Source organism: Mus musculus (genome assembly GCF_000001635.26).
Source record: "Mus musculus strain C57BL/6J chromosome 1 unlocalized genomic contig, GRCm38.p6 C57BL/6J MMCHR1_RANDOM_CTG2".
NCBI classification, from domain to species: domain Eukaryota; kingdom Metazoa; phylum Chordata; class Mammalia; order Rodentia; family Muridae; genus Mus; species Mus musculus.
In genome coordinates this window covers 143,819-170,893 of record NT_166281.1, presented here as the reverse complement: position 1 = coordinate 170,893, position 27,075 = coordinate 143,819, and the positions used below count along the sequence as shown (strand labels likewise).

General features: G+C 46.5%; 1 protein-coding gene and 1 pseudogene across 12 annotated transcripts in view; one reads left to right on the top strand and one right to left on the bottom strand.

Annotated features, from left to right (window-relative positions):
* LOC100041057 (nuclear body protein SP140-like) overlaps positions 1 to 18,280 on the bottom strand; it is a 49,315-nt gene extending 31,035 nt beyond the window's left edge. For 3 of the 11 annotated variants that reach the window (XM_011249814.1, XM_030251628.1, XM_017318891.1), the window contains exons 1-5: positions 17,875 to 18,252; positions 17,126 to 17,218; positions 3,944 to 4,105; positions 3,167 to 3,773; positions 2,906 to 3,043 (exon numbers count right to left, since the gene is read on the bottom strand). In XM_011249814.1, the coding sequence (XP_011248116.1) occupies positions 2,906 to 2,937 (32 nt within the window). In that variant the 5' untranslated portion in view covers positions 2,938 to 3,043; positions 3,167 to 3,773; positions 3,944 to 4,105; positions 17,126 to 17,218; positions 17,875 to 18,252. Of the gene's footprint in view, positions 1 to 2,905; positions 3,044 to 3,166; positions 3,774 to 3,943; positions 4,580 to 17,125; positions 17,219 to 17,874 lie in introns of those variants that run through there. The other 8 variants (XM_011249815.1, XM_011249816.1, XM_011249817.1 and 5 more) reach the window with 8 other exon arrangements.
* LOC100041034 (Sp110 nuclear body protein pseudogene) lies at positions 4,969 to 25,547 on the top strand (annotated as a pseudogene). Its single transcript, NR_131981.1, has 12 exons — positions 4,969 to 5,083; positions 5,777 to 5,927; positions 8,489 to 8,636; positions 10,211 to 10,379; positions 12,964 to 13,230; positions 15,505 to 15,582; positions 17,156 to 17,233; positions 18,400 to 18,480; positions 19,642 to 19,791; positions 21,103 to 21,170; positions 24,949 to 25,050; positions 25,493 to 25,547. The product of NR_131981.1 is annotated as a Sp110 nuclear body protein pseudogene (transcript).
* Positions 25,548 to 27,075: the final 1,528 nt, after the last annotated feature.

The following is a 27,075-nucleotide window of genomic DNA, read 5'->3' as shown; positions in this document are numbered from 1 at the left end:
GAGAGAGAGAGAGAGAGAGAGAGAGAGAGAGAGAGAGAGAGAGAGAGAGTGAGAGAGAGAGAGACAGAGACAGAGACAGAGAGAATTTGCATCCATTTCTAACCAGCTCAGTAACCAACAGGAACAGAAATGGTTAAGAGCATCACCCACTCCCCACCTGCTCATCTTTCACTTCCTCCCTCTGAGCTAGGAAACTATGGGGACCTGACCTAAGTAGGACTTGTGGGCTCAGGCCAGAGCTGTCTTCAACCACAAGAGTTGGGAGATCAGCAATTGAGAGGATCAGGTTTGAACTTACTCTTAATGATCTTTCTTGGACAGAGCTGTCCTTTAGAGTGAGCGTTAGAAAGAGAAGAGAGGTCAGAAGTCACAATGAACCAGCCACTCCTACAGGAGCTCACAGGAAGTCCACACAGCACCAGACAAGCTCTGGGACAGAAGCAAGGAAATGAAGGGGAGTGTGGAGTTAGGGCGACCATAGAACTCTCTGACAGCTAGCCTACTGCAGAGAAGGCTGCTGTAGTGGCTATTCCTGGTTGTCAACTTGACAATATTTGGAATGAACTACAATCCGGAATTGGAAGGCTCACCAGTGACCCTTATCTGGAGTCTTGGAGATCCTTATCTGGATCTTGGTTTGAAGATCTGGAGCCATAGTGGCTATGGATTCCAGAAGATAGAATCTCTGAGTTTAAGGAACACACCTTTAATCTGGGCTATGCCTTTCATCTGGGATTAAAGGTGTGGTGGAATACACCTTTAATCTGGGCTATGCCTTTCATCTGGGATTAAAGGTGTGGTGGAACACACCTTTAATCTGGGCTATGCCTTTCATCTCAGCCTCAGAGTGTGTTGACAGTTAAAGTAAGGGCTCTAATTGGCAAAGAATGGGATCCTACAACATGGGACGGGGATGTGTGGGAAGACCACGTTGAAGCTGAGAATTTTGAATCTTCAGATTCTCAAGGGTTTTCCCCACCTGAGGAAGTAGTACCCTCAGCCCCACCCCTTGAAATAATGCCTTCCCCACATGAGGAAATTAATTTTGTAGAGTCTGATAAACCAGCAATGACTTTCACTACTGATGTTTCTCAAGGCCCACCAATAGTTTCTTCTAGACCTGTAACGAGACTAAAAGCAAAACAGGCTCCTAGAGGGGAGGTAGAAAGTGTAGTCCATGAGGAAATTCGCTACACTACTAAGGAGCTTAATGAGTTTGCTAATTCATTCAAGCAGAAACCTGGTGAATATGTGTGGGAATGGATTTTAAGGGTGTGGGATAAGGGTGGAAGGAACATAAAACTAGAGCAGGCTGAGTTTATTGACATGGGTCCTCTGAGTAAAGATTCTAGGTTTAATACGGAAGCTCGCATAGTTAAAAAAGGTGTCAAAAGTTTGTTTGAATGGTTGGCTGAGGTGTTTATCAAAAGATGGCCTACTGGAAATGACTTGGAGATGCCTGATATTCCGTGGCTTAGTGTTGATGAAGGGATTTTAAGACTTGGGGAAATTGCAATGCTAGAGTGGATATATTGTGTAAAGCATAATTGTCCACAATGGGAAGGTCCAGAAGATATGCCTTTCACCAGCTCTATAAGACGCAAATTGGTGAGAGGGGCACCAGCACATTTGAAGGGTTTTGTTCTTTCCCTTTTCCTTGTGCCAGATCTTAGCATTGGAGATGCTTCTGCTCAATTAGATGAATTAAATTCACTGGGTTTAGTTGGATTCTGAGGTAACAAGGGCCAGGTGGCAGCATTGAATCGCCGGAGACAAGGTGATTCTAGTTATTATAATGGACAGCGTAGACAAAAGAATGTTTATAATAACATACCCAGTAATGGTCACCACAGGAGAGGTGAAATTTATAATGGCATGACTCGGTTGGACCTTTGGTACTGGCTAACCAATCATGGTGTTCCCAGGAATGAAATACATAGGAAGCCTACTGCATATTTGTTTGATCTGTATAAGCAGAAAAATTCTCAAACAAATGAAAGAAAGGCTACATTAGATTGTGGTAAACAGCCAAATGAAAGAAAGGCTACATTAGATCGTGGTAAACAGCAATCTCGGCCAGTGAATCAATTTCCAGACTTGAGACAGTTTGCAGATCCAGAACCCCTTGAATGAAGGGGTGGCCAGGTTCCGCTGAGGAAGGATCTTGATAAGACACTCAAAGGTTTTGTTGTTACCCTTTCTCCAGTTCTTCCCCAGAGGGACCTACAGCCTTTTACAAGGGTAACTGTACACTGGGGAAAAGGAAATAATCAGACTTTTTGGGGTCTGCTGGATACTGGTTCTGAGTTGACACTGATCCCAGGTGATCCCAAGAAACATTGTGGCCCTCCAGTTAAAGTAGGGGCTTATGGAGGGCAGGTGATTAATGGAGTTTTGACTGATGTCCGACTCACAGTAGGTTCAGTAGGTCCCCGGACACATCCTGTGGTGATTTCCCCAGTTCCAGAATGTATAATTGGGATAGATATACTCAGAAATTGGCAGAATTCTCATATTGGTTCCCTGAACTGTAGAGTGAGGGCTATTATGGTTGGAAAGGCCAAATGGAAGCCTTTAGAGTTGCCTCTGCCAAAGAAAATGTCCAACCGAGTCATGCCATTATAAATTTCACCTCTCCTGTGCTGACCATTACTGGGTATGTTATTATAAACATTCTTTTGTCTCCGCTGTCCATTATAATAACTAGAATCACCTTGTCTCCAGCGATTCAATGCTGCCACCTGGCCCTTGTTACCTCGGAATCCAACTAAACCCAGTTCTTCTTTTCCTTATGACATCACTGTCTCAAATATCTGTGGGCCTTGGACCCAGCCTGGGCAGCCCTAGTAACATATTTAAAGGTAGTTCTTAGCAGAGACAAGGGACAAGAGAGAATGGGACTTACCTGCTGCTGAGTTCATTGTCGCCTCCTGCCATCCCCTACACAGACTCCAAGGGACCCTGAACTGGGTTCAGGGTTCAGGGTAGACCGAACCCCCTCTGAGTCTCTGGGAAGCCCAGAGAGAACTCCTTCAGGGGCCTCCTAAGAGGAGAAAAAGGAAAGTGAAATTGCTTAACTATGACAACACTGCACTAAAGCACTGCCCTCCACCCCCAGTCTCTGCCCCAGAAGGGAGGAGCAAAGACAGCCCAAGTCCCCAGAAACCTGGGACGCCTGCTGCCTTCTAAGGAAAGAAGGTGGAAGGGTCTGTTTCAGTGAAGGGCTCAGAGCTGTCTAAGGCCAGCTGGCTGGTTAGGATAGGAAGGAAGTGGTCCCTTAACCCTAAGTGGGGGCGGTGCCTTGGAAAGACCAGGAAGAGTTAGATTGTCTGCAGTCTCTCAGACTTGGAACTGTCCTGGCACCCTAGTAAGTCAGAACCAGAGAAGCTGGGACCTGATAATTGAGCAGCAGAGTAGGAAAAGTTGGGTGTGGCTTCATAAAGTTTTTGAAGCTTCTGAAGGTAGCTAGAGCAAGAGACCGCCCCCAACCCCGCCCACACACCTCCAACCAACCAAAGGCAAGTGCAGAGAATCCAGGCAGAGCCGCTTGCTAAGGTGTGACACTGACAGCGAGGCAACACAGGGCTTCAGCAATTTCACCATGGTCTTGAGAACAAGAGGCATCTCACAGAATTCGGAAGTGGATCACAGCCGAGGCTATAGCCAGTCGGGGACAGTATCATTTTTGAAGAATGGGTGCCTTACATTTACTCTGCACAACTGTTGCTCTTATCTGGAATGCTAATTCTCATTCTGTAAGTTAGAAAACCAGCCTGAAGTGGAAAGGTAAAGAAACAGGCGTAAAGATGCAAATAAAACAAAGGCAACCAACAGAAGCCTGGAAATAACAGGCAAAACAGAGGCAGAGACAAGGTGGCTAGGGACGAGGGCCTGTCCAGGGCTCCAGGCTCAGACCTCTGCTGAAGAGGTACAAATTACTGACCTGCAGGAACAGGTCCCAAGAGTACAGGGATGCAAACAAAGCCATACACCAAAAAAAGTACACTTTATGTCTTCATTTATATGGCATTTCTGCGCCGGTCAAACTTAGCTGTGTAACCGATGATCTGTGGTTCTCTGGGGCTGGAATCTGAGAGGGGGTTTTCTGCCAAGAACAAGGGGATTTTAGGAGGGCAGAGGACTTCGCCTGTGTGATCACTGTGGCATGATTATATTTGGTAAAGTTCACCAAAATCATCACTTTAGGTAAATGCATCTTTAAAACTGTGTTAAACGTATAAGTCTAATGAGCTCTCATGTGGTGTGAAATACCAGGTGAGGTTTTACCATCATTACTGTAGTCCTAGTATGTGTGACTCCAAATGAAATCTTTGCCCTTATTCATATCTGTCTGATGTAATAACTTTTCTTGCTTTAGAGGTTTCTCCAGGGTAGGGTAATTTTCTGACACATAAGCATGCTTGTGATTATTGTGCAGACTCACACACACACACACACACACACACACACACAAGCATTAATGCACACTCAGTCCCCATCCCTGAGACACTCTGGGCCAAGCCTCTACACACACATACACACACACACACACTCAGTCCTCATCCCTGGGACACTCTGGGCCAAGCCTACTGTTCTAACTGTACTTGGCTGCAAATTCTACCGTTGGTGTCTCCATAGGAAGTACAGAGAAGCTCTGTCCTGTGTGGGTGTAGTGGCTATTCCTGGTTGTCAACTTGACAATATTTGGAATGAACTACAATCCGGAATTGGAAGGCTCACCAGTGACCCTTATCTGGAGGCTTGGAGATCCTTTTCTGGATCTTGGTTTGAAGATCTTGAGCCATAGTGGCTATGGATTCCAGAAGATTGAATCTCCGAGTTTAAGGAACACACCTTTAATCTGGGCTTCAACTTTCATCTGGAATTAAAGGTGTGGTGGAACACACCTTTAATCTGGGCTACACCTTCTGCTGGAGACAATATAAGGACATTGGAAGAAGGGAGTCTAGCTCTTGCTCTTGCTCCTTCGCCTGCTTGCAGCGTGAGACTGAGTAACTGCTAGATCCTTGGACTTCCATTCACAGCTGCGACTGAACAATTGTTGGGAATTGGGCTGCCAACTGTAAGTCATCAATGAATTCCTTTACTATCTAGAGACTGTCCATAAGTTCTGTGACTCTAGAGAACCCTGACTAATACAGTGGGCTAGCCTTGGTTCAAATCTAAAGTCCTAGAGGCCTCGTGGGTATCCTGGGGGTGGGGAATTGGGATGTCTTGTGGATCAAACATATTTGGGAAATATTAGACGGGGTTACATAGAACTCTTCTCAGTTGAACACTCAGAGACCCTAGCTCAGACTCATTCGAGAGTCACTTGGTTGCCTTTTGTTTTATTTCAATTTTCTCACATAGTGATCCTGACAAATTCTAGACATTTCAAAGATGCCAGCTCTGGTTGTTGTTGTTAATTTAATAACTTCTAGCAATTTTTTTCAGGATAACCTTCACCCCAATGCAGTTTGAGAACACTTCCTAAAGGTTAAAATGAGACCACTGGGGGAATAGATCCCCAGGTTAGGAAGGGGACAGTGGACACACCCTTCCCATGTTCTCCAGTGATAATCCTTTCCCTCCCTGCCTGTCACTCCACTCCAGGCAGATCTGGATTCCCAGCAAGTGCCCCTGAAAACCATAATGCTAACCACACTGGGGAACCGCACAAGGCAGGGGTGGAGGAGTGGAGGGTGGAATTGGTGTGGCTGGCTGGCTTCGTGCTCAGTGTGCTGAGATCACTTTCCCTTTTCTTTTCTTGAAGCCTGACTCCCCGCGGGACTTCCAAGGCAGCATAACTTCAGGTCCAGACTGGGCTGTCAGGCTTTTCCAGGAAGGATCCAGGAACCCCTTAACTAATCCAGGCAGTGACCTGGGAGAACTCGGGAGAACCCGTGGCAGCCCCCAGCATCCAGGTGCGTTCTGCTCTTGGGCTCTGCAACTAGATTCCTGATTCTTGGGGTCAGCTTTTGTCTGCTGTACCCTAGACTCCCCAGGTTCTCTCTTTGCTAAGTAATCTTGTCCAGAGACTCGAGCATGGCTCCGGATCCTGGCTCGGACCCTGGAGTGGAGGTGGATAAGAGGGAGGAAGGGGAGGAAAGGGGAGGGGAGGGGAGGGGAGGGGAGGGGAGGGGAGGGCAGTGAGGGCTTATACACACAACTCTTTTTCTGAAACAGACTTTGGGGACAGTGTCCAGTGCCTATTCCTGAGGTTGGACCTTGCAAGTGTCCACGGTGGGCGGTGCCGTTATCATCTTCCAACACTTGCCTAATTATGGAGCTATTGGGAAAGAGAAAGTAAGGGGCGCCCTTACTTCTCTCTAGCGGGGGTATGGATGGTTTTTGTATGTTTGCTTTGTTTTGGTTTTAGTCCATGGTCATTTCACTGAAATACATTACTGTGCGTGAAAATTCAAGGGAAATGTAATTTTTACAGCTGGTGACCCTGATTCCAAATAAGCCACAGAACACTTGAAATGCTTTTCATTTCTACCCTATCAGGGACTGTGGCTATTGTTTCGTCTCCTGGTCACTTTGATAGTACTATGCACTGTCAAGTCCTTCGACTTGTCTGCCTTTTCCCAGCTTAATTATGCATTCATTGTATATGATGCTCATTTTATTGATTGTTTGGGGCTTTGTCTTTCCTAATGGGTGTTTGTCTTTCCCTAATTTATTTGTAAGGCCCTTAACATAATAAAAACTTGCATGCAGGCAGCTGAGACACAGGATCTGTTTTCCCCTCTTCAAGACAGAATTTCTGTGTAGCCCTGAGTGTCCTGAACTATATATATCAGGATGGCCTCCAACTGCCTTTGCCTCCAGTGCTGGCATTAAAGGCTTGCACCATTTCCTCAGGCTTGAGATACCATATCTTGCACAGTGAGAAACAAAATATCAGAGACAGACACACTCTACTGTAGATTGGTGTCCTTGGCACAGGTACTTAACCTCTGTAGATCTGACTTCCATCTTCGGAAACTGTGGCAGGCGGCAAATGGCAAAGTTGCCACAGCAGCGTAGGTCTGAGTGCTGCTGCCATCCTAAGCAGAACCCAGAGCACATGTTCTTGCTGCCTCCCCTCCCCTCCCCTCCCCCACAAGTAGCCTCAACAGCTTTCCCTCCCACCTGTCCCCAGTCTGCCAGGATTCCCTCAGGACTGGATGATCCTTGACACATCTCCCTGCTCTACAGTCCTACTGTGAAGTCGGCTTCTTTTTGTTTTCTCCTCAACATTTTTTTGCTAAGTTTAAGAGATTGGGAAAGAAGAAGAAAGAGAGGGACAAGTCTACTCAATGTGATGCTGGGATTAAATTCCTGGAAATACTCTTTGGAAATACTCTTTAATATTTAATATTCTGTTTTAAAAAAGAGGAAAGGGGGACCCTTGCCTTCTTTGTGTTTAAGATTAGCAAACAAATAAACAAATAAACAGAACTGTGTTGCTTGCTGGGATGCAGCTCAGCGATAGGGCACTTGCCTAAGATGCACAGGTCCTGGACTCCATCCCCACTACTGCCAATCAACAACAAAAGCGCCCCCTCTGTGATCAAAAGGTTTACTAGGGCCTGCCTTCTTACAACAGTTTGCCACCTGGAAGTTTTCTGTTATAACTCGCTGGTTATTTTCTCATGATCCGGAAGCAGTCGATTTTTAGAAACATTCCATAAGAAGACCCAGGTCCATCCTGAAGAATGAAATGGGGTCATAAAACCAAGCGCTGACTTTGACCAATCCTATTTTTCATATCCTTCCTGATTTTATTCATGTGTTGTCTGCTTGCGTCAAAGTGTTATGAGTGATTTTTCAGTGTCTAAATATTACCAGCTTTCTAGGTCTGCATGTTGGGTGGTCTCTTTCTCATGAGCATTGGTATGAGATAGTGCTCTGCTACACTGCAGGTGATCTGTTCTAAGCCAGCTCATATATATTCAACTCTCTCTATACATACACTCTGGCTGTGGCCAAGCACTTTCTCAACTGTAAACCAGCATCTAGAATGTCAAGATTTGATTAGTACTCAGCCCCCTCCAGATTGTATAATCTAGCATGAGGATCGCTTACCTCACCCCTGTCTGCATTAGAGCTCACCACAGTTAGGTAGATGTGATGACAGTGACCACCTTGCAATGCTTTGTGAACTCCAGTAAGTTACTACCTATGAAATCCTTGGAACAAAAGCTGGACATAGGACATACTCAGTGAAGAAGAGATGTTTTAAAAACCCACTTTATGTTTTAAAATCCCTTTCAGGATGGTTATATGCTATTGTCTGTCCTTCTCAGCCTCTGTGGTTGCTGGGCACTGCCTTTATCTCCTCTACCAATGGATCTTTTAGCAAGACTTTGCTCTGTAGACAGCTAAGGGATGCTTGAAGACTAGGGTGTCTACCTTTGAGAATCCATTTTATGCAGAGAGCCACTCCCCATGCTCCTGAGAACTTTTGCCTGTCTTCTCAGCCTGCCTCTTTTCATAGGATGTTCACTCTGACCAAAGCCTTGGAAAAGGCTCTTCTCCAGCATTTCATATACATGAAGGTGAACATCGCCTATGCCATCAACAAGCCATTCCCCTTCTTCGAAGCGCTCCGGGACAAATCCTTCATCACTGAGAGAATGTACAAGGTGAGGCTGTGGACCCTCCACAAAGCTGTCTAGTCCTCTTAAGTATGTTTCAGTATTGAGATCTCTGACCACAACCCATCAGGGTTTCTAGAACATGGAAGGCCCAACTTGACCATGATCATTATTGCAGGAAGGGAGGTTGGGAGAAAGGGTGTCTTGAGGCTGTATTAGTGATAGGGTATATTGTAGGTGCTGTAAGTTCAAAGATGGATCTGTTTCTTGCCTCTGTTTAGCTTCTGGTGGCTGGAAACTCTTGGAGTTCTTAGATTAATAGTCTGCACTGCACTCACTGCACTGACCCCAACTCCCTGACTCAGCTCCACTGCACTGCACTCACTGCACTGACCCCAACTCCCTGACTCAGCTCCACTGCACTGCACTCAACTGACTGACTGAACTCAGAGACCTGAATGACTCTGTCTCCTGAGTGCTAGGATTAAAAGCAAGTACTACCAAGCCTGGACCTAAGCTTTTCTTTACAAGCAACTTTCTCTGTCCCAAGCTGGCCTTCAACTCAGAGATCTGCTTGCCTCTGACTCCTGGGATTAGAGGTGTGTCTGTATTCCAGCCAGATCACACAGACCTAGAAGGTCTTTGGATATGATGATCACTTGCCAGAGCAGCCCTGTTGCTGGATTAAAATTCCTCTACAAAGAAAATTGCAGCAGCCTTTTCCAAGTCTGACACAGCTCCAGCTCCTTCATCAGTCCACAGCCCACTCACTCACTGAGACTCACGTTTTCCTTCCAACAACCGTGCTTTCCTTTATGAGACTGTTCTCAGTTGCAACTGGCTATTTACTGACTGTCTTTTCAGGGATGGATGCCCTCCTCCTCCACTGGGGCAGGACCCCACCTGGGCAGTACTCCCACCTGGGCAGGGCCCCACCTGGGCAGGGTCCCACCTGGACAGCAACACCGCCTGAACAGGACTCCACCTGGGGAGGGTATCACCTGTCCCATCACCGGATCCATCTGGGCACCCAAGGACTAGCTAACCAGGAATAGCAGACACTGGAAGAATTTTGCAGCCAGTTCTCTCTTTCAATAACTTCTATCCTAAAGATTTAACTCTATATTTTATACCAAAATTCCTCTTAAATTAAAAAAGAAGATTTCTTAAATTTGGGTGTTTTGTTCTGTTCTGTTTGAGACAAGATTTCTCTGTGCAGCCCTGGCTGTCCTGGAATTCACTTTGTAGATCAGGATGCCCTCAACTAGAAAACATTAGCAATCTGACTGCCTGTCTCCTGAATGCTGGAATTAAAGGCGTGTGTCACCAAGCCTGACTTTTATATATTTTTTAAGTACTTTATTTATTTGGGAGCGAGGTGCGCATGTGCCATGGTGTGCAGATGGAGGCTGAAGGACACCCTGTAGAATTTGTGCTCTTCTTCCACCCTCCAGATCACAGGGATCAGACTCAGATCAAGCTTGACAGCCAATGCCTGCACCCACTTAGCCATCCTCAGCAGCCCCCAAAGTAGCTTTCTTACAATATAGAAAACCACAGATAGAGAGCTCTCCGCTCGGTGACTACTCATTCAAACTAACCCTCTGCTCCACTCTTTGAAGGAATCTCTGGAAGCCTGTCAAAATCTGGTCCCTCTGTCCAAAGTGGTGCACAATATTCTCACCAGTCTGGAGCAGACTTTCCACCCGTCAGTGCTGCTGACGTTGTTCAGCAAGGTCAACCTCCGGGAATACCCCAGCCTGGTGGCAATTTTCAGAAGCTTCAGAAACGGTAATGTGGTTTCTCCGATCCTTGTCACATGTGCAGTGGTGCTACAGTAAAAGCCTGGGTTTGTTTCCAGTGTGGATTGTGCATTCCAATGCCTGCTTTCCCTGTGTAAAGGCATAGACCACGCTTGCTCACAAAAGCTGCTGGAAGCATCATCCTGGCTGACTCTGACCTCAGCTTCCACGATTCGAATTTCTATAGGACACAGGTGTTTTTAATACAGCTATTCAGTGAACCAGGTGTAAGTTGTGACAGAGTCTCACGTTGTAGTACAGAATGGCCTAAAATGTAATCCTTCTGCCTCAGCCTTCTTTCCAAGTGCTGGTGTTACAGAAGTGGGCCATCACACACACTCATCTTGAAAATATGAAGTATGGGACCATCTCCAGGGAGCACGTAGGGCAACTGAAATGTCGGGACTTGCTATGAAAGAAAGAAAGATGGGGGGTGGGGAAGAGAGAGAGAGAGAGAAGGAGGAGGAGGAGGAGGAGAGGAAGAAGAAGGAGAAGAGGAGAAGGAGGAGGAGAAGAGAGAGGTGAAATGGATACAACGTCTATCTCTTTGTGACTGTGGGTGTCCCAGACATTTTATATGATCATTTCACATGACCTTAAAACCACCTGTGACATCATTGTAAGTTGCTCCTGACAGAGAAGGAAGGGGAAGTTCAGAGGTAACTCCACAGTCACTTGTCAGATTTCTATCTGTCACAAAATGCCTATGATAATGAACTTACAATGAGAAGAAGTTAGGGGTCTCTGACCTGTGATACAGTTTGAGCCTGTAGCAAGATTGTATCACCGCAGGATGTGTGACAAAATAAAATTGTTTACCGTGTGTTCTGAAAATGGAGAAAGGAGAGACTTGGACCCCACAATCTCCTCTAGAGGTGCTCCCAATGACCTAACACCTCCTCTTGGCTCCAGCTCTTCACATCAGCCCATCTCCCTGTAGTGTCACCTGGGAACCTAAGCTTTGAGGAGACATTCGGCATCTAGACTACAGAACTGGATAGATAAAGAAACACAAAGAGGGGCAGCCACGGGGCTGAGGGTTGGACTGAGAGTGAGAGGACCAGGCAATAAAACCGCTTGAGATTGGAGAACATGAACCCAGCAGACAGTGAAAGAAGAGACACCAGGCACACTGCACTGTGACATTGGTGACATTGATGTGTCACTATCAAAAGGATCGTCCCCAGGGGAGAGAGGATTCTTTAAGATAAGAGAGCAGCTGAGGGACACTTTTACCTCTAGGCCTAGCAGCAGGGCCAGTGGACCACAGACTAAGGATACGCTAAGTTCATCTGAGCCCTACCAGGGCTCAAGCATCGCTCTGGCTGTGCAGTTCTGTGGTTTTGTTCTGAGCCTTTGTTGCTATCTATGAAGGTTCCTGTTCAGGGGTCAAGGTATCTTTACTTCTGAAATAAATGGCGAGGAACAATCTTAATAGAAACCAACCACAATCTATTCAAGGGGACAGTGTGTGGAAAGCCAAGGGCCTGGTGTTGGGATGAGAGGTGCTCAGATCGAGGCAGCCAGATCATAGGGTGCAGTGAAACTTCAGAAGTGAGCAGAAACCAGAAGAATAAGGTCCCAATAGAACCTGGTGAGGAAGCCGGGCGTGGTGGGACACCCTTTTAATCCCAGCACTCGGGAGGCAGAGGCAGGGGGATTTCTGAGTTCGAGGCCAGCCTGTCTACAAAGTGAAAAGCAAAACATCATCAGGAGTCGTTTTGTTGCTGCATTCATTTAGATTAACTGTAGTAGGTTTTACTCTAGAGCCCGTGGTCTATCTAGTCATGTGCTGTTGACCACATTACCAGTGTTGGGTGTGGGTCCCATTTCATAAAACAGTCCTCACATCCAATCAAAAGGTGATTGGTCACTCCCATAACACTTGTGCCAGCATTGCATCAGCAAGTACATCGAGTAAGCAGGTCACTGTTGTAGCTCGCAGCATTCCTACCTGGGTGACATTGATGACAACTCCTCCTCTGGTAGTGTCCATAGAACCTTCCAACACTATGAACACTCGTCAGTAGGGATGAAGCTTCTAGCTGAGCAACAGCTGGATTGCTTCATGTCTGTTTCTCCCTCAGCAATAGGGTCTTACCAGCAGGTTGTGGAGGGTCATCGATATCATTGGCCTGTAATGTTTAGGGGTAGGAGGAACCTCTGGGATTCCTTTAGCCAATAACTCCAAAAAGATGGACTGTTTTCCATTCCTGGTACTTGGTAGCATATGGTAACTTATCAGGGCATTGTCTCCCTCATTATATGGTAACTCCATTTAAATAACATTTATATATGTATATATTTTAGGGACCTTCTACAGTAGTAGGTTTCTATGTGGTCAACCCATTTTGGGTGATGGACTGGGGACTAAATAGCACTGAGTGCCTGAATAAATCAAAGTCAGAAGAGGCCACAAATGGATGCGTGTGGTGATGAGCCTGTTCTGTGCACCCGGGGAAACCAGTAACTCTCCCTCTGGTCCCGTGCGGAAAGATGAACTAGGCAATCCTGTCTGCCAGATAACTTCTGAGTCTTCGGGGTCCTGACATGTGTTCCTTTGCTAATTCCAGTTGGTTATACCTACGAAGAGAAAAACAGACCCCCACTGACCCTGCTTGAAGACCTGGCCAACCCAGCAGAAGGGTGCTCCCTTCAGACACTGCTGCCACCACCCCGACCCCAGATATCGCTGCCAAGTCATCTGTCCTCAGCACCGAGAGTCTGTGACCCCAGAGCAACAGCACAGCCAATCATTGAGATCCTGGATGAGCAGCCCAGTCCTTCTCCCCGAGCTGTGCCTCTCCCTGGCTGCATTCAGGAAGGAAAAACCACTCCAGGCAAGCCGCAGATCCAGCCTGTCTGTCCTACCTAGAGGCTTGTTGTCCATTAGAACCCCAGATTGCCGTCTTTTGTTGACCTGTTCCTTTCTCTGCATCCACCCATACACAACCCTCTCTAAGAAAATCACAAGCGCTGCCAGTGACCAGGGAGGCCCAGATGCTAGAGCATCTTCTTCCTATTCCTGGACACTCCCGCTTCTGCCCTTGGTACTTCACCTTTCCTGAGCCTTTAGGCCAGTGGTTCCCAACCTACCTAATGCTACTGCGCTTTAATGCAGTTCCTTATATTGTAGTGACCCTCAACCATAACGTTATTTTCGTTGCTGCTTCATAACTGTAATTTTGCTGCTGTTATGTATCACAATGTAAATAGTTTGGGAGATAGAGGTTTGCCAAAGGAATCGAGACCCACAGGTTGAGAACCACTGCTTTGGGCCATTTTACTCTTCTTCCTACAACCCGTGGTTTTTCCCTCCTCCTTCAGCTGCCAGTAACGATTTTTTTTATTAGATATTTTCTTTATTACATTTCAAATGTTATCCCCTTTCCTAGTTTCCCCTCCGAAAATCCCCTATCCTCTCCCCCCTCCCCCTGCTCCCCAACCCACCCACTCCTGCTTCCTGGTCCTGGCATTACCCTATACTGGGGCATAGAACCTTCACAGGACCAAGGGCCTCTCCTCCCATTGATGACCACTAGGCAATCCTCTGCTACATATGCAGCTAGAGCCATGAATCCCGCCATGTGTACTCTTTGATTGGTGGTTTAATCCCAGGGAGCTCTGGGGCTACTGGTTAATTTATGTTGTTGTTCCTCCTATGGGGCTGCAAACCCCTTCAGCTCCTTAGATACTTTCTCTAGCTTCTTCATTGGGGACCCTGTGCTCCGTCTAATAGATGACTGTGTACATCCACCTCTGTATTAGTCAGGCACTGGCAGAGCCTCTCAGGAGACAGCTATATCAGGCTCCTTCAGCAAGCTCTTGTTGGCATCTGCAATAGTGTCTAGGTTTGGTGGTTGTTTATGGAATGGATCCCCAGGTATGGCAGTCTCTGCTCTGAACTTTGTCTCTGTAACTCCTTCCCTGGGTATTTTGTTCCCCCTTCTAAGAACTGATATGGTCAGAAAGAAGACCTGCAAAGGATGCCCAGCCCTTCTGCTGGCCCTGTGCATAGTAACACTGACTGGGCTGTGGAGGGAGACTATGCACATGCCAAATGAGAGGCTGTAGTTGCAACCTCAGGAGAAAAAAAGGGGAGAAAAGCAGAGAGGGCTGTCCTTAGACTCACAGAGCAAACCAAAAGTCAAAAATACTGGTGTGGGTCTGGGGTGTAGCACAGTGGAAGACCACTTCCTTGGTAGATGCAAGGTTCCTCTCTATGTCTCTGTCTCTCTGCATCTCTCTCTCTCTCTCTCTCTCTCTCTCTCTCTCTCTCTCTCTCTCTCTCTCTCTCTCTCTCTCTTTCCTGTTCTTAGTTGACACATAGCTTATTACAAACTTATAGTTGATGATTCTTCCCTAGCTCCAGAAGCCTTTGAGTCTCAACCTTATTCATTCTTTTCTATTTCATAGTATGTCAAGAGTAGAACCCAAGGCCTACTGCCTGCCAGATAAGCACTCCACCACTGATCTACACCCCTAGCCCCTTTGTTTATTTTTAGATGACTCAGATTCTAAGACATATATATGCTATTAACATTATTAGAAAATATTGTGAAAACATTATGTCTGTTGGACCTAATTGAGCTTCCAGACTTATGCCACTTGCCTTCCCTAAAGCATCATTATAAAAATAAAGTTTAGTTACGTTAACTATAGCAGGATGTATTACTGACATTGCTGAAGACTGACATTGCGTTCCAGAGTTGGGAATAAAAGAGTATGGACTCAGTAACTTTTCCTCCACTCCTCTGATGTTTGCTATTCAAATAACTTTAACATAATCAGAAATCTAATGTCAATAGGAGATTTCATTATCTACATTTTCAAGTGAAGAGGAGGAGGTGGAGGAGGGGGAGAGGAAGAAGAAGAAGGAGAAGAAGAAGAAGGAGAAGAAGAAGAAGAAGAAGAAGAAGAAGAAGAAGAAGAAGAAGAAGAAGAAGAAGAAGAAGAAGAAGAGATCTTGTTATTAAATTATTCTGTCCCTTCTCTATCCTACCTTTTCCTGGTCACCTGCCTTCCTTACTGGTTAGAATCACTGTTCTCTTTACCACTCTGGCCCCTACTTGCTCAAACTGAAAGCCTCAATTCTTTTTCTTTCCTCTTCTCAGTGTCCTCCAGAGATCACCAGAGAAAAGATAAGGAAGACTCTCGAGAGATGCCCCACAGTCCCTCAGGACCCGAGTCAGGTAATCTGCCTTTGGCCTTAGTGACCTCCTTTTCTGGGTGAGTATACCATCCACTTTCCTCCCTGACAGGCAGTTCAGTAACCCAACCCTTTCATTCCTCCTTCAGTTGTCAAAGACAACTTAACATCCAAGACTAACAAGCAAGATGACTCAGGAGCATGGCCTCTGGGTTCCCCTGGCACCATGCATGGTGATGCTAGTTAAGGCTGACTTAGCTCTTAGCAACCTTGCTTGGGATAGCTTAAGCTCATCTCCACTTTCCTACCAAACAGAAAAGAATTTGAGTCCTCTTGCTATGAGGCTCTCGCTCCCATCTCAGCCGAGCTTCCTGCCCCTCACCCAAGCTTGGGAGGTTGAGTTATGGAGAGGGCAAGGAAGCAGGACTGGAAAGATAGACTTATGGATCCACCAATCATAAAGTCACAAAGTCCCCTCACACCTGCTAGACTTAGACTCTAAATCATTACGGTGTCAACAAACAGAGGTGACTCCTCAGCCACAAGAGACTGTAGTGAGCTTCAAGAGAGAAGAGGACAAGGCAGGCCTGGACTGTGTGACCTTGCAGCTGTGATGAAGTCACAGCAATAGGTGATGCTCAAAAAGCCCCAATAAAATGCAAGACAGGCAAACAGAAGCCCCGTCTGTCCCCAGTGGTGGGTAATGTAGCTGATGTGGCTGGTTCTCCTTCCTTGACTTCACCCTGACTATGGGAATTGTCCTTCAGTGCTAGTCAGTTATACATTGTACAGAAAACTAAAATATATGATATTAAAGTGATATGAAAGCCAGGTGTGGTGGCACGCACCTTTAATCCCAGCACTCGGGAGGCAGAAGCAGGCGGATTTCTGAGTTCGAGGCCAGCCTGGTCTACAAAATGAGTTCAAGGACAGCCAGAGCTACACAGAGAAACCCTGTCTTGAAAAACCAAAAAAAAAATTTAAATTTAAAAAAAAAACAAAAAAATAAAAAATAATAAAATGATATGAAAAGAAAGGAATGACTTCAAAAGTCTGTAGACAGTTTACAATGTACCTCAGTTACCTAACCCTAAAGAAGCCAGAATTTAAGACAACTTTCAAAACAGACAGTTTTAAGGAGATGGACCTTTGTATCTGTTATGGTTTCAAGCCCCTGTTTTTCTTATTGCATCAAAGCAAGACAAATTTCGTGATGTATCTGCTGTTAGCAGGTGCATAGGTAACAATAACAAGATGGTCAGGGCTGGAGAGGTGGCTCAGTGCCTAAGAGCAGTGACTGTTCTTCCATAGGATCTGAGTTCAATTCCTACCACCTATATGGTAGCTCGCAACCATCTGTAACTCTAATCACAAGGTATCTGATACCCTCTTCTAGCCTTTGCAGGAGCCAAGCATACATGTGGTACACAGACACACATGCAGGCATAACACACACTTTAAAAATGATAACAAGGTGGTCAGATCGAGGTGGAACCCTACGGGCTGGCAGACCCCTGCCTTCTCTCCCTGCTATCCAATTTCTCCAGCTGACTTTCCTCTGCATTTTCTCTTCGGTCCATGCTCACCTCTGATGTGAATTCCGTTTCTTTTGCTAGTGGTAAAAGATGACTCTCCAGCAGCAAATGACCTGGAAATGGCACAGGAAGTACCCTGCACACCTGCAAACAAGAAAGGTACAGACATCCTTTCCCATGTGACGCTTCCTGTTCTTCTAGCTATAGCACATCCTAGCATCCATGATGCGAGCATCCATTGTGTGTCTGCAATCACATGGCATCTCCTCATTTTCTTCTCACTCCGCCTTCCTCAAAGGCTTTGCAAAAATTATAGGTAACAAGAAGGCACTTAGACATATTGAACCAAGCATTGCTCAAATTCACTGAACTCCCATCCACAACTGCTTGGTGTGACTGGTACACTAGCCTCCCCCAGAAGGAAAATGCTTCCTGGTAAATCATAGGCAGGCAACATCCATTATCTGTCACTTAAACCTCATGGTGGCAAGCAGGTTGGATGTCCACCTGACTACCTATTCCCACCTCGCCTTTGGCGCTCTCCCATCTTCTACTCTGAGATGTCACCAGTCAATTAAAATGTGTCATTGGTCTGGCAAATGGCTCACTACCTCGAGGTCCTTGCCACCAAGCCTGGTGACCTGAATTTGATCCCTGAAACCCATATGGTGGAAGAACAGACCCAACTCACAAGTTGTTTCTTGGCCTCTCCATGTGTACCATGGAACATATGCCCAACCTCCACATTCTGATAAATATCATAATTATGATAATGATAATAATGATAAAAACACTGTGACCTTTCTGATACTGTCATCCATTGGTTTCCCCATTGCTTCCTGGAAGCCTTCCAAGTCCGTTTTCTCCCACCTCAGTTCTTTCCATGGTCCTGGATGCTTTCAAGTGCTGGGATAGCAGGCAAACGATCCAATACTCCAGCTGCTCAAGTCTTTATCTCCTCACATCTGGTTCTTGTTTTCCCTTCACAAATTCTTGGGTTCTCATGCCCAGAAGTCATCCTTAGGCTCTACCATTGTCTGTTCCCTAGCTTAATTTCCCAAGAACTGATTCAAAGAATTCTCATTTTAACACTTGTCCTTGAAGCTTGCTCCTTCTAGTTCAAAACTCTGATCTCTTCTTCCTTCCCAGCTGATCATTTAAAACGGTTAGGGTTGAGATCAGAGAGATAACTCGGAGTTAAAACATACACATATACACACATGCAAGTGCACAATTAACAGACAAAAACATAGTTGAATTCTTTAAATAAAAAAGAATGACAGCTCTATGTGACTATAAAAGACTTTGTTTTCTTTTCTTCTTAGCAAGAAGAAAAAAACGTCCGAACTGGTCAAATTCCAAAAGAAGACTGCAGAAAAAAAAGCCCCGTCAAGATGAGATGATGGGTAAGGGGATGCTGGAGGAGACTCCAGCAAGGGGGTACAGGAGGAGGCTTCAGCAAAGGCTGTAGATCTGATGGAGTTCGTTCTGAACTCACTGGATAGGCAGGCACACAGGAATTCTGGTCAGCACAGCGAACTGGCTTTAAATTTCACCAGACCTGTTTTGCCACTGAGTAAATGGTGAACTGGAACATGTTGGAATCCTGTTCTGAGTTTACACAGCCCAAGGTGAAGGGTGCAGAGGGTCAGGTTTCCTCTTTATTTATGCACACTAGGATGGCATCCATCCTTCCTAACTAAAGGGAGAGTAAATAAACTTTGCTACTTTGAGATAAGGTGCATAAGAGCCTGGGTCCTAGCCCTGAGAGGCAGTTCAGAGGAAAAGCCCCCAGAAAAGCTTCAGAAAGGTGTTCTCATGCCAGTGGATGCAGCTGTCCTTGGGGAGGCAGCTTCCAAAGTCCCGAGAGGAAAAAGTGCTGTGTCCTCCCCTCCTCAGTGAAGGCCACTCATCCATCCACCAGTCCTGTCCACTGCAGAGCCTCTGGGCCTCTGCCACCCCTCGCCCAGAAGCTGTCTTCACAACAGACATAGGGCTGTCCCTGCAATGCTTTAGAGGTGCCCAGTGGCCTTCGGGTGTTGCCTGTCTGAACATGGGTGCTACATGGAAGTCCCTTCCTCACTGCCTGAAGAATCCCAGGCCTGTGCCTCATGGTTTACGAGTCTTAGAAACAGGAATCAGAATCTGCCCTGATCCCGAATCCCTCCATATTTATTTATTTGGTTAAATCTTTGTTTGTTTGTTTGGTTTGGTTTTGGTTTGGTTTGGTTTTTCTTTGTGTGCCCTTGGATGTCCTGGAACTAGCTCTGTAAACCAGGCTGGCCTCAAGAAATCAAAACTCATGGATACCTGCCTGCCTCTGCCTCTCAAGTGCCAGGATTAAATGTGTGCACCAGCACTGCCCAGCTACCTGGTTAATTCTTATAAGAGCTCCCTGGGGTGGGAACTTATGGTGATGTGGGGGGAGAAAGCATGGTGCACATAAGAGAAAACAGCAAAAGTGAGGTACATTCACCTGGAAGGGGGGCTGGGATGGAGAGCCTATGAAGAAAGGAAGGAGTGTTCCAGGAACCTCCATTTCAAACACACATGAGTCGTCTCAGCAGGAGTGGCCTCACCTGGACATGGAGTTCAAGAGAAGCTCAAGGCGGTGAGCAGGAGGACTTTGTGGAAAGATGACTCATCTACGAACGTGAAGGAGGTGACCAAGACACAGAGAGCAAGGATGAGGCGTGCCCAGACATCCAATTCACAAGGTAAGGCTGAGGGTGGCACCTGCCATTGGAAAGGCTCAGCCTGGGCAAATCTCTCAGAGCTGGTGCAGGGGTCGGGGGATACATGACCTCCGTGTTAGCAGAGAGATTTTCAGAGAGAACAGGCGAGGGGCAAAGAGAGGCAACGAATGGACAAGGAGTTTTTGATAAAGAAACAGCCACAGGTCACCTCAGTTGAGACCTAAGAAAGAGGGTGTCAACCCTTTAGATTTAACAATCTTAAAGATTACTAAGAACTTCCCAAGGTCTACATCTGTGTTGTTTATGTCTACCTGTTTCTCCATTATTCATAGTTTAAAAAAAAACATAATTAAAAAAAAATCTTTGTTTAAAGTGAAATAATTTGGTCAAGGAAGCATGTGAGAGAAAATTATTTCTGAAGCAAAAACAAACTTAGAAGACGGGTGTCCATGCAAGCTCCTGCAGTTCTCAGTGATGTCGGGCTCTGTGAGAAACAGGTAGATGCTTAGAGCTGCGTCTGAACTCAAGCACCTGACTGTGGCTGTGGCTGAGGATGGGGAGAGGATCTCGCTGCACATGGAACTCCAATCCTTTACAAGGGCACTGCATGCTCTTAACCAGCCCCATCATCTGTCAGCTAGACTCTGAATCCTTATTTCTGGTACTGTTGTTCTCTGCTAAAATAAACTGTTATGCCAGCTGCATGTGGTAGCCTGTGCCTATAATCCCAGCACTTAGGAGGCAAAGGTGGGTAGATCTCTTTGTGTCCAATCTCTTTGATCTTCTTTCTTTCTTTCTTTCTTTCTTTCTTTCTTTCTTTCTTTCTTTCTTTCTTTCTTTCTTTTTTGGGTTTTTTTTTTTTTTGTACAGTGGTTTGGTTTGTTTGTTTGTTTGCTATGTACCCCTAGCTGGCTTCAAACTCACTATGTAAATCAGCCTGGCTTCAAATTCAGAAAGATAATATACACTTGCCTCTGCCTACCAAGTACTCAGATTCAACGTGTGACCCTCCACATCTGGCTCTCCATCTTGGACAGGTCTTCTACTCATATAAGACTTTATAATGTCTCAGACATTTGGAAAGTGTTGAACTATATTGTGAGCTAGCAACACAGGCACATACATATTCTTGGGACAACTATGTAATTTGGAGACGTGACAGAAGTGTTCTTTCTATACTGAACTTTCCACTTTCCCACCCTCGGGAGAGGAGGCAACTTGGAGTCTGCAATCCTCAGCTCTGAAGTATGTGAGGCCCTTCGAGGGTTGGGAGACTCCTCACGGAGTGTCCACGGACAAAGAACAGTGTTTCTTTCTTCTTCTTTCTTTTAGAGATCAGCAAAGAGGCATCAAAAACAAGTGGTAGAAAGAGGCCCAGCACAGCACGAAGAACCACACAAGTTAAGGATGGGGCACTGTGGGTCTCAAGATGCAGCCAGCAGGGACCCACAGTCAGAGCAGCCAGGCTGCTCTAAGCCAGACTTCCACTGCCCTAAAGAGCCCTTTGGATATTTCTTTTCTCACCACAACCTTCTCATGATAGCTTAAGACTACTTATATATAGACATGCATGGACTGGACTATGTGTGTGGTGTTGTTCATCTTTTTCCCCTCCTATAAAAATATAATGTTTGACCACTGAGGACAGTATCGCCACTGCTGAGAATCTGTGTTCGAGAATATTGCTCACCCTACACTGAAAATCTCCAGCTTATTAATCAGGGTTGTTTCTAGAAATCCAGGCTCTTCCCAGACGGCTCAAAGGTTAAGGAGCACTGGCTGCTCTTCCAGAGGACCCAGGTTTTGATTCCCAGCATCCACATGGTGGCTCAAAATGATCTTTTAACTCAAGCTCAAGGAGATCCAATGACTTCTTCTAGCCTCCGGGAGCACCAGGCATGATCGTGGTACACAGCTATACATGCAAGCAAAACAAAACACCCATATACAGACATAACGATGCATAGGCAACCCGCACTGTTACAAAAGGACTCATGGGCCAAAGGGTGCGTATGTAGGTCAGAGGATGAGTATTATGGAGAGCAGAGGATGAGTTTTGTGGAATTCAGGCTCCTAGAATGAGATTCAGGGTGCCAGGCTTACATAGCAAGCCCCATTACTCGAGGAGCCAACTCTTGATCCCACCACACATCTCTGGCGCACAAAAACTACTGCTTGCTTTAAGAAATGAGCTCTGGAATCTTCTGTTTCTCCCCCACAGTCTCTCTCCTCCCTTTCCCCTCCCTCTGTCGTCGTCGTCTTCTTCTTCTTCTTCTTCTTCTTCTTCTTCTTCTTCTTCTTCTTCTTCTTCTTCTTCTTCTTCTTCTTCTTCTTCCTCTTCCTCTTCCTCTTCTTCTCCTCCTCCTCCTCTTCTTCTTCTCCTCCTCCTCCTCTTCCTCCCTCTCCTCCTCCTCCCTCTCCTCTTCCTCCTCCTCCCTCTCCTCTTCCTCCTCCTCCCTTTCCTCTTCCTCCCTCTTCCTCCTCTCTCTTCCTCCTCCTCTTCCTCCTTTTCTTCTTTATTCTTTTATTTTTATTTAAACAGCCCAGGTTCTGCAAATCACTGGGGGTGCTCTTCTATGTTCCATGCCTTCATGGAACAAGGATACTCTCCCAGCCCCCAGTAGCAGAGAGCACCTCACTGCTTTGCAAATTCCAGTTTTTCCGGTTGGTTTCTCTTAGTCAGCACTATAACTGCCACTGTGTGCTCCCACCACCACCACCACCTCTTCCTCATAGTCACCCAGAAGAAATCCTATCTTCCTGCTCCCTCTGTGTTCCACACCCATAGGTACCACCTTAAATAAGTATTGCTTTCACAAGGAAATCCCCCCCCAACTCCCAACCCTCCTCCCCCCTTCTCACCCCTCCCACTCCACCCCCACCCCCACCCGCCCCAGTCCAGGGGCAGGAGCATAGATAGGTCTCCGGATGTGGCTTGCCCCAGGGACTTCTCTTCAAGGCTCTTTCAGACTTTTGGTCAATTGTCTGTGTGCCTTCTGTTTACTTTGTGGGTGGCACTGGAGGTCAGAAGTGGATCAGTCTTGTTTTCTGTTTTGTGTCTGGCTACCTTGTGCCTCTGTTTATACCTAAACAACTAACAAATCAGGACAGCGGCCAGGACACTATGAATGCCCATACCAGGGCCTATGCTGCCCTCTGCTGGACGGTCCTTGTACTGCGCATTGCGTGGATTGTTTCTCTGGGACCTTATGCAGAGGCTTGATTGGTCAGGGTAAATCCATGCCCTTGCCCATCATGCTGTCATTTGATTGTCATGATGGAACTCAAGAAAAAGGTAAAAGACTCAGAGGAGCTAAAATCCACTTAGGTGCTTCTGAAGGCTTTTTTTTCCTTTACAATGAAAAAGCGAATATTCCCAGATGCCTCTTTAGTCTTTTTTTATGAAACACTTAAGGAAGCAGGAGCCCAGATCCATGCTGACTGTTGTCCTCCTACAGCTTCCCCTGACTTCCAGCACATGCCCCTCCCATATTCATATCTCACTGAATCCAGTTGATTCTGGCTGTGGAGCCATCTGCTGGAGCATGGGCAACCTAGGAGGTACCACACACCCCATCAGCTGGCAAATTCCTCCTGCAGAGACGATACAGAGATAGCTCTGATCTGTCTGCATCCCAGGGCCAGCTCCCTGTCACTGTCAGCGTTCCTCACTCTCCCCATGTCTGAGCCACTCACCCCATCTATTAAGTGGATGATGCTTGCCTTCTTTTTGTTGGAATGAATGATGCAATTCTTGATGGTCTTGATCTGTCTGGGACGTCTCCAGCCACCCTACTTCAGCCCTTCCCCCTCACCCAGGCCCTTGGTCCACGGGTCATCCCTGGACATGCCACCTTCTCAGGTGTAGCCATCACCTTAGCATTTCCCCCTGTGTTCTGGAAGCATCCACAAGCTGCTCTTTGGATTGCTAATTAGGTTTTTTCCATCCCATCTCTCCCCTTCCTTATCAGGCTTCCTCCATAGAAGCTCCTTCACATAAGGAAATTCTTTTTTATCTTTAATTGCTTACTTACAGGCTCCCGGCTGTTTGCTCACGCTAATGAGGGCCTACACCAGCTGTTGCAGCTCCTTAGACTAGGGCTGGCTACTGCTGAGGAGTCACACACAGGCTGCCCCTCAGGCTCCATCTTGTACTGAAATGGGCAAAGGAGGCTAGGCCAAGCACCAGTGAGAACTCACCAGCAGACTGCCCTTTCTGGTCAGGTTCATGGCTTTAGAAGTCCTCAGAACTAAAGGCCCATTGCATTTGGGATACAAGGGGTACCTGCAACAGGCAAAAGAGGGGGTGATGCTCGTGGCCTGACCCTGCATGTGAACTTGCTGCTCACAGCACCCCAAGCCCCCACTGCCCCTTTATCTGTTGCAAGCATATTCAGGACATCCGACTTCTTTACTTACTATAGAGAATTAGCAAAGATGTTTCCATGGAGACAGAGAACCATAGATCCCCACACTGTGCTAATCTGCCCACCCCACAGGGTATAACAGTAGTTCAGGGTTCCCTGTGACTCTGCTTCTCCCTCAAATTAGGATCTGATAGCAGCAAACCTCCTACTCAAATCGGGTAACAGCACTGCAACCTCAGCGGTCCTTCTAGGAAACCACAGAGCCAAGAGTCTTCCTCTGGCTCCAGATTCTCATCTACTGTACTGTTTTTGAAAGGATGCTGGAGATGGGTGATGGGACAAACCAGTCCACATGCTAGCCTGAATGCCAGCCTGGCTCCTTCTAAGCTGGGCATCCTTTGGGGCTCTTTAGATCCACGCCCTTCGGTCCTGGAAGCTCCTCCTCCCACAGCATAACACTCCTGGCTCCATCTTCCCAAAGTAATTAATTAATTAATGTTCTTCTCTTACACCAACCTCAAACTCAACACTCATTTACAGCACTTTCCTCTGTCTCCAAGAGACAGCCCTGCATGAACTCTCACTGAGGGGAAGGAAGCAGGAACTACCAAGAGCTATTTTTAAAACCCTTTCACAAATGTTTCAATTGACTCTTAGCTTGAGATCCCTGCTCTGAGCTTCCGAGCTGCCAAATCTTTCCTGGTGCAATTGGCAGACTTGTCCTGAAGTTGGGCTGTCTGCAGGTGATGACGTTGGACCTCATCTCTCAGTGCAGGTCACTTCACTTATCTGAGTGTGTTTGCTCTCCCAGTTCCAGAGAAGACCAAGAATGACGCTGTGGATTTCTCTCCCACACTCCCTGTGACCTGTGGTAAGGCCAAAGGGACTTTGTTCCAAGAGAAACTGAAGCAAGGTGAGTGCCTGCTCTTCTGATGCTCTGGTCCCGGGATGATGGGTAGGCTGGAAGGGAAGAGTGTGCCTGTTGAGTAACTTGTCAAGAAACAGACCCTGCTAGCCAGGCTGTAAGAGGGAAAAAACAAAAGCTACAACAAAAAGACTTCCCAAGAAGTTTCCAGACTTTTCCGTGGAGATGCATCTGGAAACCACATGAGCCGTCTGTCTGTGAGCCCTCTGAACTAGACACTGTCCTTGCTACAAGAATCTGCCCAACTACCTCGGTGGCCTGTAGGGATTATGGTCCCCTGAAGCTAAGAGAGGGAGCCACTTCTTTCACCCCAGAGGAATCCCCTCTTGCTCTGGGACGGTGAAAACCCATAGCGGGGAGACTCAAAGGTCTGTGGTAAAGTCACAGAGGATCCAGGTGGGTCCTGGAATGGCCTGTCTTTTTCTTACAGGAACCTCAGAAAAGTGCATTCAGAATGAGGCAGGAGATTGGCTCACAGTAAAGGAATTTTTAAATGAAGGAGGAAGGGCCACATCAAAAGACTGGAAGGGCGTTATACGTTGTAACGGGGAGACATTAAGACATCTGGAGCAGGTATTGTAATGACCAAGGGTGATGGATTAATATCCTGGAAGAGTGGGTGGAAATTCAATAGCAAAAATGTAGATAAATTCCCATTTTGACTCAACAGCATGACTTACAAAGAGCCAGATGTTCAAGCAGGAAACATTGTAGATGGCAAAGTTAGAACCACAGATAGATGCACATGATGAAGACCTAGTGCAAGCAGAATATGCTGAGAGTAATGGAGGCCAAGGTTTCTGTGATCAAGTAAGATTTAAGAAGCTTAGCCGGGCATGGTGGCACAAGCCTTTAATCCCAGCACTTGGGAGGCAGAGGCAGACGGATTTCTGAATTTGAAGCCAGCCTGGTCTACAGAGTAAGTTCCAGGACAGCCAGGGCTACACAGAGAAACCCTGTCTCAAAAAACCGAAACAAACAAACAAACAAACAAACAAAAAAGCTTTAAGAAGCGTAGCCTGGTGAGTTTGAGTAGGGATTGGAAGGAAACCAGCTGCAGCCAAAGAATTCCTTGTGTCCTCAGTCTGATAAGACTTTATTGAAAGCCTGGTTCATATGGAACATGTGAGATATTTTCAGCCACTTCAACTGTAGCAATCTCCCTTCTACACCTTGTGACACTCTCTTTCTAACTTGTAATAGTTGCAGAAGGCATGAGTCATTGCAATTCCTAGACATAGCCTCCCCATAATATGCAAACCATTATCACAAGGTGCCGTCCAGTGTTCGTTTCCTCCTCTGGGTATCCAGGCTCATTACACACCAACTAAACGGGGGCAGGTGGGTGCAATACAGGATCTTGGTTGATGGTGAGAGCACAAGAAACAAACAGCCTTCTCAGGAGACAGCTCCTTTAATTGGAGCAGAAGAAAGACCATTTATATCTTTGGGGAATGGGTAGAGGCTTTTGAGGGGAATAGACATCATTGACCAGAGCCAGGGTTCTGGGAATGCCTTATTTGCATGAAGAGGAATCCCAGGTGCTTGCCAAATGTGACCTTATAAGGAGAGATGAAGTTGAACCTGTAACCTGGCTGCCAGGCTAAAGGGCCACCTCAGTGTTGGCAGAGGTTGGGAGTGTAAGGCTACGTGGACCTGGACGTGCAGTGTTGAAATTGAATCTCTATCATGAGTTAGTAGGAGAGAAGCTTAAGTCATGTACGGCAGTGGTTCTCACCCTGTGGGTCGAGACCCCTTTGGTTCTCAGGGGTCACCTAAAATCATCGGACACATCGGATATTTACATTACAATTCATAGAGGCAGCAAAGTTATAGTTACGAAGTAGCAATAAAAATAATTTTATGGTTGGGGGTCACCACAGCATGAGATACTGTGTTGAAGGGTTGCGGCATTAGGAAGGTTGAGACCCACTAACTTACACAGTATTTGGAGGTGAGACTCAGGAGGTAACAGAGCATAATGAGGCCATGAAGGTAGAGGTAGAGAGAGCC